This window comes from Centruroides vittatus, unplaced genomic scaffold, assembly GCF_030686945.1.
Source record: "Centruroides vittatus isolate TY-2023 unplaced genomic scaffold, ASM3068694v2 contig_1154, whole genome shotgun sequence".
NCBI classification, from domain to species: domain Eukaryota; kingdom Metazoa; phylum Arthropoda; class Arachnida; order Scorpiones; family Buthidae; genus Centruroides; species Centruroides vittatus.
This window is the reverse complement of record NW_027120741.1, coordinates 1,615,155-1,629,111: the sequence shown is the minus strand read 5'-3', so window position 1 is coordinate 1,629,111 and position 13,957 is coordinate 1,615,155. Positions and strand designations below refer to the sequence as shown.

General features: G+C 31.4%; 1 protein-coding gene across 5 annotated transcripts in view; it reads right to left on the bottom strand.

Annotated features, from left to right (window-relative positions):
• Hrb87F (Heterogeneous nuclear ribonucleoprotein at 87F) overlaps window positions 1-13,957 on the bottom strand; it is a 78,213-nt gene that overhangs the window by 34,458 nt on the left and 29,798 nt on the right. For 4 of the 5 annotated variants that reach the window (XR_010881381.1, XR_010881380.1, XM_067275323.1 and 1 more), the window contains 2 exons: window positions 11,369-11,482; window positions 4,564-4,692 (listed from right to left, as the gene is read on the bottom strand). Coding sequence is in view for 3 of the 5 variants with exons in the window: in XM_067275323.1 (XP_067131424.1) it covers window positions 4,564-4,692; window positions 11,369-11,482 (243 nt within the window). In the remaining 2 variants the exon portion in view is untranslated. Of the gene's footprint in view, window positions 1-1,503; window positions 1,753-4,563; window positions 4,693-11,368; window positions 11,483-13,957 lie in introns of those variants that run through there. The other variant, XM_067275336.1, reaches the window with a different exon arrangement.

Below are 13,957 nucleotides of genomic sequence, written 5' to 3'. Positions count from 1 at the left end.
TTGTAAAAAATTTGCTCCATTAATTCTTTTAATAATGCTATTTGGAGGTAAGTTCTCTCTCTCACTAGCTATACAGAAAAAGAAAAACAATTTCAAGAAAATAACATCTGAGTAAGAAGGAAAAATGTTAATGTCACGGACTGACTCAATTAGTGAGTGAAGCTCTTAGAAGTTTAAAACCACATGACCATTGAACATGATTTTTTGCAAATTGCACTGTACATATTAATTAGCAAGGCTGATATAACAAAATCAGAATTTTGAACTATGATCTGAGATAGGAGGGTTGAGATAGGAGTTCAGAGTTTGCACACAAAGTCTATATGCCAATTGCTTTCAATTTAACATTGATCTATAAGTGTTTTTATTTTAGATTTATATCAGTTTTTAAACCCTACTTCTTTTTGGATAGTTTTTGTTTTCTATGCTGCAGAGCTCAGTTTCATTTCCAAAAAACAAAAAAACTAGTAGGTATAGTTACACCTGGAATGTATTTAACAGCGACAAAGTAAAAAATTTGAAAACAATTGCAAGTTGTAAGTAAAAGTATAAAATTTGTAGAACATAAAATATAATGTATAAAGAAATATAGAAATAATGGTAGAAGCAACTTTAATGAACAATATTTTTAAATAAATATAGAAAACCAAGTTAAACAGTCAAAAATTTTTTTCAGTGTGTGGCAAGCCTCTTAATGTAGAAATATGCAGAGAGCTTTGATAGGCATCTCAAATTTTCTTTCTTCTTTAAGACTACTATTGATTTTTGATGTGGACACAGAACATACAGAGTTTTTGATTTTTAGCAGCAGGTGGTATCTGAAACAGATAACGCAGTTGTGTAAGATGAAAGAGATCAATGTGATGAATGGCTACTTTTAGAAGCTAAAATTCTGTCATTTAGTTGAACAAATTTCAGACAAACTGTTATTAATTTATTTTATAAAAAGAAACTTGTGAATGTTATATGCATCTCTCATTGTAATATTGATTATATATATATATATATTTTAAGAAGTTTTTCATACCATTTAATCAATTTCCTCAGCAACAAAAGCTGTTTTGATCCATAGCATTTACTATTTCATTCATTTCTATTTTATTTTAAAACTCAATTACATTTCTTGATGATATGAATAGTTGTGAACAGAATCATTCATTACTCTGTTAAAAGAATGCATAATTTTCATTTGTCTCCCATTTTTCAAACAATAATCCTGAAAATGAAGACCAATTGTCTGCATACTGTTTATGTTAGTATTATTGGAAAAAATTTCAGATAACACAATTTGCCTAAATATACTAAATTCTTTATAGGAGGAAGAGATCGCCATAAATATATTTATATAAATTCTCTATTCTTGATGCATTTGAAGACAGAATGAGCAAATGCAACCAAACGTTCTGTTAAAAAGTAAACAAATTTAAATTTTTGAAAAAAATAGTAAATTTAAATTAAACATTGACACAAATCAAAGAAGCAGGAAAAAAATTTACAATCAAACATTTTTAAAAGTATGTATTTAATAAAAACAATTTTATTTTTGTAACATGACATTCATAAATACTGAATTTTCATTTGGTCAAATCACATTCATTATATATTAGACATAATAAACATGTCTATCATCAAACAAATATTCATTATATTGCAGGTTTCCTCTTTGTCAAGCACATCTTTTTCAACTGGATAAAGAGCAGAAACACACACATACACCCAGAAATCCACATTTTCTTCTTTAATGTCTCTTACCTAAAATTTTCATAAGACGCCACTTAATATATGACATTTAAAAAAATATGCACCAATTATGCTTTAAAGTATGTTGCATAATTTGTCTTATCTTCACTTTCCTTACCACTACTAATTACTAGTATATGGATATGGATGGATGGAAAAATTTTGTAAATAGATTATATGCACATGAATGAATGTTGATTTTGTCTAATAATGTTACATTGTTTTTGTAGGGTTTTAATCAATCCTAAAATATAAGATGAGCTTCTTGCAGCTAACCAAATAGTAATTGAATGCTATCACGGTTAGTTTAAGTACAGTAGAGAGTCGTTTATCCGAATCAATTGGGGACTGGCGTTGTTCGGATAACTTATTTTTTGGATAATCGATTATGTGCGAAAAAATATATTAACCTATCACATGTTGAAATTTTTCTCTATTGCGTGTTGCTACGCGTTGAATTTTCGTCGATTTTAAGACTAACGTAAATTTTTTAAAATAATAATCATGGCTATTGTATCATTAAAAATTATTTTTTATTTTGTACAAACAAAATATATTAAAAAATATAAAAACAAAAAAATTATATTTTGGAAGTTAATCTAGTATCAAAAACGTTCGATTCAGCACCACACAGTTCGACTGGAATGCTTTCAGTTAACCAACGTTTCGGTTGATCAGCTTCCGGATAAATGACGCTCTACTGCAGGGGTGGCCAACTTTTGTGCACATAAGATCTACTTTTTATCGTAAAAATGTGTCACAATCGACTAGTTGTCATAGGCATAATCTAAGTGGGGAGGCAGCGCCGGATAAAGGGGCGGGCAAGCCGGGCGACTGCCCGGGGCGCCAAATTTTGAGGTGCGCCGATATAAAAATAAAATATTTTTTTACATTCATTATTTTTTTAGATTTTATAAATTAAAATTGATCATTTTTCATGAGACATCGATTTTTTTAGCAAGCAATAAATTGTTTTTTCTTTAATAATACCAAATAAAGGTCACACAGCTAATTATTTTATTATTGTCAACAGATATAAATAATATTCAAATTATTCAAAGAAAACTATTTGTATAGCCAGAATTCATAATAACTCAAAAAAAAAAAAAAAAAAAAAAAAGGATTAATAGTCAAAAACAAAAATTTATTAATTAAAATAATGAAACCTAAGAATTTTTATGGCTTCTATTACACAACATTGATGCAGACAAATGCTTTTTAATCTCTAAAAAGTTTATTTTTATTTACTTTGAAAAGATAATTTGTAATCAGTATCACGTATCACAACAATCTACTCAAAAAAATGGACGAGATCAAATTTATAAATTACAAATATCAACAAAATTATGAATAGTCAAAGTGATACTGGCGCCTGTCATACGCCTTAATGGTTAAATAACTTTGTCTTTCTGTAAACTTTGCATTAACAACACTTGCCGTGCTTTAAATAAATAAATTTTTTATACAGTTCTTTATTGTGTAATTTTGATTTTTTGCCTTTTTTTTACTTTTTTTAAATTTGCAGTAAATTTGTATATTCTTGTATGAAAGGGCGCCAAATTTTGTTTTGCCCGGGGCGCTCAAAACCCTAGAACCGGCCCTGTGGGGAGGGGGAAGTGTGAAATACATACTAAATTTATACACTGTTTCAGTACGAAGTGCACTCACTGCTTATGAGTCGAGTCATAACTGCATGCATACAGTTGCGTTCGGTTACAAATATAATACATTAAGCGAAGACATCGCTAGCGATCGACCAAAATTGGCTTGGCGATCGATTTGTTGGCCACCCCTGCTCTACTGTATATTGTTTCCCAAAGAATGCTTAGTTTATCCATTAGTTAAATTAGAATTAGCAAATGGCACTATTAACAGCTTATTAGTTTCTAAGATGCTAAACAACTCAGTCATTTTCTGTCTATAAGATGAAAAACAATACAAATGTTATAACAAATCATTTCAGTTAACAAAGAACTGGTTGGCACACACAATTGCATATAACTTATGAAATATATATAATAAACATCCCAAAGTTTGATGCATTGATACTAAACCAAAAGATCACTGAAAATAATCTGGCTATTAATACACTATTATTAATAATTATAATAATTTAGAACATTCTCATTCCAGGCCAGTTCTTTTCTTACACTGTTTTAAATTACTATAATTATTAATTTAGATAAGAGATGGTATCTAATCTCTACCTAATACCAAATAACTTAATTTTTAACTATTAATAACAGCATATTAATAGCCCAATTAATTACAATGATTATTTGGTTTAACTTATAAAATTTTTGCAAAATTACAATAATATCCCTTTTTTATAGATTAGCATCAATATAATTCTGTATTTGCCAAGTGTAGGTGTTAACAAACTCTTAATTAAAAGTTAAAAAAATTTATAGTAAATAAAAGTATATGTAAAATAATGAGACAATCTCATAATATCAAAAAACTCATCAACATTCATCACACATACTGTTTTGTGTCAAAAATACATTAGCTAAGTGATAAGTTCATTTTCCTTTCTACATAAATTTCAAGAATTTCATTTAGTAAATTTCATGCTAAAAAAATTTAATTAATAAATTACACAAATTATATATAAGTACAAATTGACATATTGCAAATGTTCTATTCTATTTTGGTGAGAGAAAATAATTTGAAAGTGACTTTTAAAAATATCAGAACTAGTAAACTAAGCAATTAAGAGGTGAAGAAATATTTTAACTGCATGCAAGACAGAATTTTTTTTAAACTAGCAAAATTTTAGTTATGTTGTTAATAATAATAAATAAAACAAATTAATTAACTTACCACCATATGGGCCTTGTCCACGCTGATGAAAACTACTTCCACTTCCTCCCCTCATGGGACCACCCCCAAAACTATTTCCATAACCAGAGCCAAAATCATCAGCCCATCCACCACCACCTCCTCCACCACCTATAAATTTAATGTTTTATTATCAATGTAAACTATTTTTTTAAAGTATAATTTCATTAATATCTATAATGCATAAAGAGTTTCATAATTATTGAGTTGGTTGTTAATTCAAATAATTTAATGAGGAAAAAATGGATTGTTTTGATAGAAATTCAACACACAAACCACACATTTTGCTTAATCATATTAGTGACTAAAAAATACAAATTACATGTATTCTGCTATTTGTTTAGCCTCATGATTAGAAAGTGATTAAATGTATTGATGCTTTTAATAACACTTAGCATTAGAGGAAAGTTATTTTTACTATAGTCCAGAGGTGGGCAAGCAAGAGTTCAGTGGGAGGCAAAATGTAGGTTTTGCAGAATGCATGGGAGCCGCAGTTCTGTACTGTCATGGCGGATGGTATGGTAAGGCTGGGAAGGATAGCACTTTTAGCAAGAGCCGAATGTAACTCAAAAAGAGCCGCATTTGCCCATGCCTGCTATAGTCCATGCAGAAAAAGAATAGACATGAGTTAGTCCAATCTGGGTCTGTCAGATGAAATGAACAGGAGGCGTGGAAGTTGGAAGATGGATCTGATCTCTTACTGTTAGAGTATAAAATTGTAAAAAACCTATCATAAATAATTTTATTATTATTCCTTTTTTTACAAAATTTATTACTGTGATCCACATCAACTCCCATATCTCCTTCCAGCACTTTCATTTGACATAGACCCTTCTCATTTAGACTGACTCGTGTCTACTTTTGCAGTGAACTCTATACTTGGAAATAATTTATCATTTTTCCCCTTCAATAATTTTTCACAAAAACAATGATTTGTTCAAAATTAACAAAATTGATAGAATCAGTGAACTTTTGTTAATCTGAACTAATTAATGTGTTAAGTTGTTTGGATTAGCAAATATACAAGATTGTTTTTGTGTAAATTCCTAAAAATAAAACTATTCTTTTTAACAAAAAACAGTTTGCATCAAGATAGATTTATCTGATTACTGCAGAATTTTACATGCCTATCTGAGACATAGCTATATGCCAATGATAACAATTGTGATCTGACTGCATGCCAGGTAATAAACCAGTGCTTTATATAATATATTGGGATAAAAATATTAAAGTCTCACAGAGTCTTGCTTGCAGTCTTCAGAATTTTTGTTACACATTTTGAGATCTGGGCATCACAGGTATTCATATATTATGCAATCAAAGACATTTAACACATAGGTCTGTTGATAGTTTGATATATGAAGTACAGTACATATGTACTGTACTGTACATATCAAACTGGAGAAAGTAGAATGGCCATTTCTCCAAATTGTCTAATGATGTTGATTAGGGCAGTGGATTTATCAGAGCACTAACACAGTGGGAAAATTAAATCCTAGGCCACCAGAAGAGATGATAAATTGTGAAAAACAAACACTTGCAACAGTATCTTTGTCCACCATCCAAAAATGGGTGGAAGCCTCACTACAGAATTCTTTCTTCCTGTACTTGATAGATGACTAGGAGAGGCAAATTTGAATGCACCTATAAACACTGTCATTAGCAGCCCAACCTTATCTGCTTTGTTTGAATTAGTGCAGTGACAAAAAACAATTACCATAATCTGTAGCAAACCATCTTCACCAGCAAATCCCAATTTTATCTGTGAATGGATGAGCACAATGAAGGACCATTGGTGAATGTTTCAATTCTTCTTTTACTGTTGAATGATATACAGTCCCCTTGCTAAAATGTTGATCTGGGAGGCCATCATTTATAAGTCAGTCAGTCACCATTAGTACTGGCACAAGTATCATTGATAGCATAGCAGTATGTTCAGGAAATCTTGCATCCTCATATGTTACCTTTTACAGCATAAAAACAAACAGCCATTTTCCAACAAGAAAATGCTCAGCCACAAATAGCTAGGGTTCCTGGGCATGGCTCAATTATGTTATCACACTTCCTTGGTTTGCTCAGTCATGAGATTTGTTGCCTATTGAGCATTTGTGGTACCAGATAGAATGCCAGCTTTGGCCATCTACGAGTATAAGAAATCAATACCAACTGTTAAAACTAAGCAAATTATTGTAAATTAATGTCTGTATGCTTCATATCCAATCATTTAAATGCATTTATTCAGGTAAGAGAAATTCCTACAAAGTACTAAGAGCCAATTACAGAAACAAAGACTGACAAGTCTCAGGCTTAAGACACAAGTAATAGCCAGGGCTTAAAGGACATTGTTACAATTTAAAGTTGCTCTTCCCTGCTATTTTGAAATTCAGTCAGTGCTGTTGTAATGTCAAAAAATTTCTTGAAAGAGAAAATAGTCTTAATAAACTTAAGTAGATTCAAACAGCAATATAGGAAAAGGGGTATGACAAATTTGATAAGTTTGCAAAATGCATCATTACTCTTTGGGGCCTTTTATTTGAACTTATAACCAAACATGAAATGATTTATCAATAAATAACAATGTCAATAAATCAATAAACTATGTGCAACTGTTGTCCTTTGTGGAAAAGAAGCCATCCATAAACTTATTTCAAAGCAGCAACAAACTTCACACTAATTTATTATAATTAAACAAGTGAATTTCATATTAATAAAGTAAAATGAAACTTTTACGATCATTATTCTATAGGTGTTTGTATCAATTAAAAAACTCATGATAGTGGTCCTTGAAGTCAGAAAGGTTGGCAATTGCTGGTCTAAATTACATATTTGACTATTTGTGCCATGCTTTAGACTTGCACATCTAGTAGAATATAACACATGGCTTTTATTACTGGATTTTGTCCCATAAGTTAGACTGCCTCTAGTCAAAAACTTGTTTATGAAATAAACAAGTTTTTGACTAGTTTATAACAAGTAAATCCCGACTTTCTGAAAATTCTAAGTCAATACCAAGATTTTTAAATTGTATTTATTGTTCCACAGGAAACTGTCTGTTTATTATGATATTGTAATCACTTATTAATATAGCAATTACATTCATATTAATAAAATTTTATTGAATTACAACATCTACTTGTTGAGTAACTGTTTTGTCAATCAGTGTAGTTATATTAAATATTGTTGATTAGATGAAGATTTTAGAAAACAGATTATTGAAGAATTATTATAACTAATTTCCTTTTTCACAATCTCCTAGAAATAGAATTTGACATTCTTATCCTAACACTATTTACTTGCATGTTCATGGTAATTAATAAAATATAAAAAAAAACTTTCTCAGAAGTTTCAGGAATAGATTAATTTATATGGTACAAAATTATTATTCTGGTGAATTTGAAAGATCGTATATACAGTAAAGCATTGATTATCCGACTTAATTGGGGACTGGGGTTGGTCGGATAACTGAAAAGTATGAAAAAATACATTATTAGTATAGTGTATTAGGCCTGGTTCAAATACTAGCCTCCCTTTCATGGTCGAGCCAGTGCTGCCAGCTAAAACATGCAAAAATTTAACAAAAATAATATTAAAGTAGCCAAGACATAACCAAATATTGTAGCGCCACATCACTAGTGGATATTTGAATTTGCTGACTAGAAAGCGGTTGGTTAACCGATAAGTCAGTTAATCGATGCTCTACTGTACTTTAGTAAAACACTTTCTCAACCATAAAAACATATCTTTTTAAAAAGAATTTCCAACAAATTTTAACATTATTATTTAGATATTGTTCCTGAATTATTCATGTCAATAAAAGTATTGAAACAGAATTATCAAACAACTTTTATTATTATGAAAGAGCATCAATATTTTAACCAGTATCAATATACTGTGCCTCTAATTGTGATAAATATATTCATTAAAGTTTACTAATTACACATCTTAAAAATAATAGTATATTTATGTTAAAGAAACTTCAACTTATAACAAGCAATTATTTGTTGTGACATCACAATGTTGAGCAGAAATTTTTAATCACAGTTTTAAAAAAATTCATATTTACTTCTGGTCCAGACTGGAAGCTTGTATATAGTTAAAAGCTTTCTGTATTTAGTCCCAATTTTCATCTATTTAACTGTTCTCAACATAAGGTAAAAATTTTGAGTTAAAATCATGAGTTCCAGTCCAGATCTAAAGTTTGTATATAGTTAAGTATATAGTTAATGCTCAGGCCTTTAAGCTTTCCCTATCTGGCCTCTATTTTGTATATATAATGCTGTGAACAAGCTGTGACAAAGAACAGACATGGAAATGCATAGATCTGCAATTTCAAAATTGCAGCCCAAAAAACATTATTGAACATACACACTGGTGTTCAGAATTAAGAGAATTTGAACAATTTATCAAAATTCTGAAAAATTAATAAACACATTTCAATAAAATTTGGCATGGATACACAGTGCTATAAAAGAAAAAAGCATACTATAGAACAGTCTTGGTATGCACCTATAATCATGGCTCATCAGTGCAGGAATGTCCAAAACCTATGTTGCAAGATCAAACATAAAATGACAAATACAGGGTACAGTCCTCTCTCACATTGCAACATTATACTGGAAATAAGGCAGCTGATGAATTCCCATGCCATATATCTAATAATAACCAGATCTCATCGTCTCTCCAAATATCTTTTTTTATTTCTCTGTTGATAGCCTGACGTATTCTGCAGCCATCTTGTTTCTTTTCGCGCGTGTGGGATTGTGAGAACTCTCTTATGACTGGATCATGATCGAACCTCGTTTCAGTCGAGAGAGGTCACACCATGGCACAGTCGCTGACCTTGATCACAATCTAGATTCAAATGCTCAGTGTGAATGGGGTATAACCAATGATGAACAAATCAAATTTGTTAACTTATTTTTTGTAGTTTTGCAAGATATGCTATTTTTTCACCAAGCTCCTCAATTGTACAGTTCAATTGGTCACCACCACAAATTGATACAATTTCATAAATTAAAAATAGTTACACGCAGAACAAATAACCGGTGTGAAGAAAACAAAATACAAGTATCTCATGACAAATGTTTTCCATCTCCTGAGTTCTTCAGGCGCTATAACAGTTACCAGATGGAACATCGTTTCGGAACATAAACGGCTTTTTTAAAAGAAAAATTTGAACCAAAATTTAAAGCAACACGTGTTGTCCTCTGCACAATGAATGAATCTTGCAAAAATTTTTTTATTTGTTTTCTTCACACTGGTTATTGGTTTTAACATTGGTTCTGTGTGCATCATTAAGTATTTTTCAGTGTGGTGTGTTGTAATTTAGTAAAGACTTTTGAAACACCTCAAACCTAATGATCTCTATTATATTATACTAAACACTAATACCTTTATTACAGTCTATTTTAAATAGCAATAGTTTACCTTACAAGGTGCGTCTAAAAAGTTCAGTGAATGGTCCCATATTTGAATAACCGTGCTGGTTAGGATGCTGCGCTCACGCAGATGTAGTGAGAGACTTGCCATCTAGTGCCCCCTAGTGTCGTAATCACGACAGTTAAACAGAAGCACCATATATTTGCACACAGCAAACAATGCAATGCAATCAGTGTGAGAAGGAGTGTCACTGCAAAATGGAGCAACACGTGAACATTACGGCACTTCCTCGCTACACGTCAGGTGACAGTTCTTCAACACTCTCCATATTCTCCAGATCTGGCACCTGCAGATTTCTTCTTCGTCCCCGCCTGAAAGGCCTACGCTTATCCGACATTGCGCAGATCCAACACGTGACAATGGTGCTTTGTGCAATACCGAAAGAAGTGTTTGCTCACAGCTTCTAGCAGCTGTACAACCAATGTCAAATGTGTGCTGTCGCTAATGGCGATTACTTTGAATGCCGGTAAAAGTATTTTGTTCGTATCTCATTTCCTTTATTTTATGAGACCATTCACTGAACTTTTCAGACACACCTTGTATATAGATATATAGCAAGTCTTTGATTTAACAGCAAATTCATTATAATGGTTCCTACATTAAGTTGAAAAACCATAAAAGTTTCTTGGTGCTTATAGTTAAAAAAATACTTGTTTCAGAGAGTACAGTTAAAACAAACTAGCTTTATTTAAAGTTGTATTAAAGGAAGTTGTATTACTCCCTATGAATTTTGGGACTGAGTATATATCTGAACTTGGGACTGAGACAAGTTCAATGATACCCTACTCTTGGACCAGAGACCAAAAATAAAAAAGTTATCATATTTATGATTTTTTGCCTTTCACAATGCATTCTATGCCATTTTAGAGTTTTCCACTAGGTGGCACTGCTTGTAGTTCAGTATATGTTTCCTTTTGTTCAGGAACTACCATGAATCAATAACCAGTGACGTTAAACACTGGGTGGCATGCCAACAGCTCCTGAAGGGGAGTTGTCCATCAGGAGCACGAACAGTCAAATGCCACCTAGTGGAAAACTCTGAAATGGCATAGAATGCATTGTGAAAGGCAAGAAATCGTAAATATAATAACTTTCTTATTTTTCATCTCTGGTCCACAAGTAGGGTATTGTTGAACTCGTCTCAGTCCAGAGTTCAAATATATACTCAAAGTCCCAAAATTCCATAGGGAGTAATCTATACAACAGCCAAAACTGAGAAAAGAAACTATATCATATATTCAAAGTACATTAACAGAAAGCATTGCTAATAAGTTATCATGTCAAGCACATATCTGACTTCACATAGTTACATAAAGGACTATAGTATAATTTTAAAAAAAAATCTTACCTTGACCAAATCTTGAACTGAATTGATTTCCATATCCACTACTGCTGTTTCCTCCTTGATTTCGAAAACCACCAAAATTACTATTACCTTGGCTTCCAAAGCCACCACCAAATCCTATTAGGAAGAATCAATGATAAAAGTATGTCATTCAACAAACTAGATACATGTAAACAATATGAAAAATACTGTTTAAATTTCTCTAGAAGTAATTTTTCTATTTTTTGTTTATAAAAAAAAAAAAAAAAAAAAAAAACACACACAAACATTAACTAGACAAACACTAACATCTTAAAACAAATATATTAGAACAAAATCATAATTTTACAAAACCAACATAGTTATACCATAAATATTACATTTTCTTTCTGATAAACAATTTTTTGATTTGTTACAAGCATGAAGATCACAGTCTTGTTTATTATTAAAATTTTCTTTTATTTATGGCAATGCTCCTTCCATGTTTCAAGACAAAAAAAATCACCACTTGAACTGTGGTCACACTTTGCAGGCACCTGCAACAGCAACTAAAAACAAAAAATTTGTACTACTTATGCTGATTGCAAACGTGCATCCAATTATCAAACATCATATGGTGACAACCTTGAAAATATTTATCATGGTATAAAGTGAGAAGACTGATACAGCTTTAGAATTAAAACTGATTAAGGCTTACAAATGTCTGTGAAATTGTGATTCTTCATTTTATCAAATAAAAGATAAAAAGTGCACAGATATGGTGAGAGTTAAGCAAAATGCTCAGCATTGAGTGTAGAGTAGAAACCATTTTCAATAGACACTGCACACTGTCAGGTTAACTGAGTTAACTAGAGCTATCCAGATGATGCCCATTAAACATGGATGAAAACGTTTGCATTCTTGTGGTTTCTTCTTGCTAGATATTGATTGTATGGGCAGTCTATTAATGTATATCCAGTTTTGAGTAGTTGAAACCATTTTTAGACTTCTGGATATAAAATATTGATTGTTTTAACTTTAATAATGACATCATTATTTTACATATAAAGAACCATGTAAAAAGCACCATTCGCAAACAATATTTCTTCAATCAAAATGGGTTTTGGTTTATTATAAGAACAAATGTTTCAGAGTTGCAACACCAATAAACAATGTCACCATAAGACACAGCTTGTTGCAATTGCCTGCATAGCTGGAAATTGCTAGGTATGACCACTGCTTTAGATGATGTTTGATAAAATATCATCAGCAAAAACAATCTACAAGTAAGGAGGCACTTTGATATAAACGAATGAATTAACATATGCATATCACACTTCAAATAGAATTTTCACCTCAAATTTCAAAGTACTGTATTTTGAACTAACTGAATTCCTTACCATGTAAATCTATAATTGCCAGGACAAAAGTACAGTTACAAACTAACGTGATTTTAAACTACCATAGTTTGAATAAACAAGGATTTCCTGTATATGAAATTTAATTTTACATGATCATATGGTTAGGTTCATCCTAGGTTATGGTATGTTAGTTTAGTTAGTAAGTTAACGTTTAAAAAATAAATAAAAAATTTGGGGTCTTGCTTGTCTCTGTCGGTCCATTCATCTAGTCTAGTTTGTGATTGTGTTTGTTTGCTTTTCACGCTGTCTGTCTAGCTGTTAAGTAGTATTAAGATTAGCAATTGCATTCAGTTTTATTAGTATTAAGTAGATATGTCTTCCTACTAACAGCCACTTGGCACTAACTTCTACACTAAGCTATTTGTAGTGGTACTCAATTATTGGTGTTCGCTACACTCAGGTTCTCTTTTAGACCCTTTGGGGGACTACGGCCTTGCAGCACAAAAACTGCATGCCAGCATCAAACAGAGGATACTGTAGCCTTATGTACACCATTCAGAGGGATCCTACCTTTCTCTACTGTCTATCTCCTCTCTCTCCTTCTTCCCCCCCTTTCCCTCTTTTCTGCTTGCTAAACACCTCATGTACGGCCAATGTTTTTCTTGTATGTATAGAGAAAAAGTTTCAGTATTACTAATATGAAAGCTGTAATCTGTGTTTGTTTGTTGGTGTTTTACTTCATTAAATTTAAAACTTTAAAAATGATAGCTGCATCATATCACTTCTATAATAAATTTTTTAAAAAAAGCCTTTCCATAGTGACCATGTGATGTTCTATTATCCAATTGAAGTAACAATTTAATGAGCTCATTATTTAGAAAGTTATCACTCATCTATCTAACATACATACATATCATTTATGACTAAATTATCAATGTGGAATTAAAGACTCGCTATTTTGTAAAAAAGCCTAGGGGAAAGTGTAAAAGTAAAATTGGTCAGGTAAATTGTAGATCTAAAAAAATAAGAACAGAGACCCCTAAAGGCTGTGAAGTCAGACTTGAGCAACATTGAGTAAGAATGGTTTTGTCAAGGGCTGCAGAAACAGCATCAGAATGTCAAGCTCAAGTATAAATTACTTAATTTGACAGGTACTCCATATTTTACACAAAGAATTAGACCAAGTTAACTGCAAGATGGGTGCTGCACTTGTTTACAAACAAACAGCAAATGCACTGTCAGATGTCTGAGAACAATCTGTAACTGCTTTACA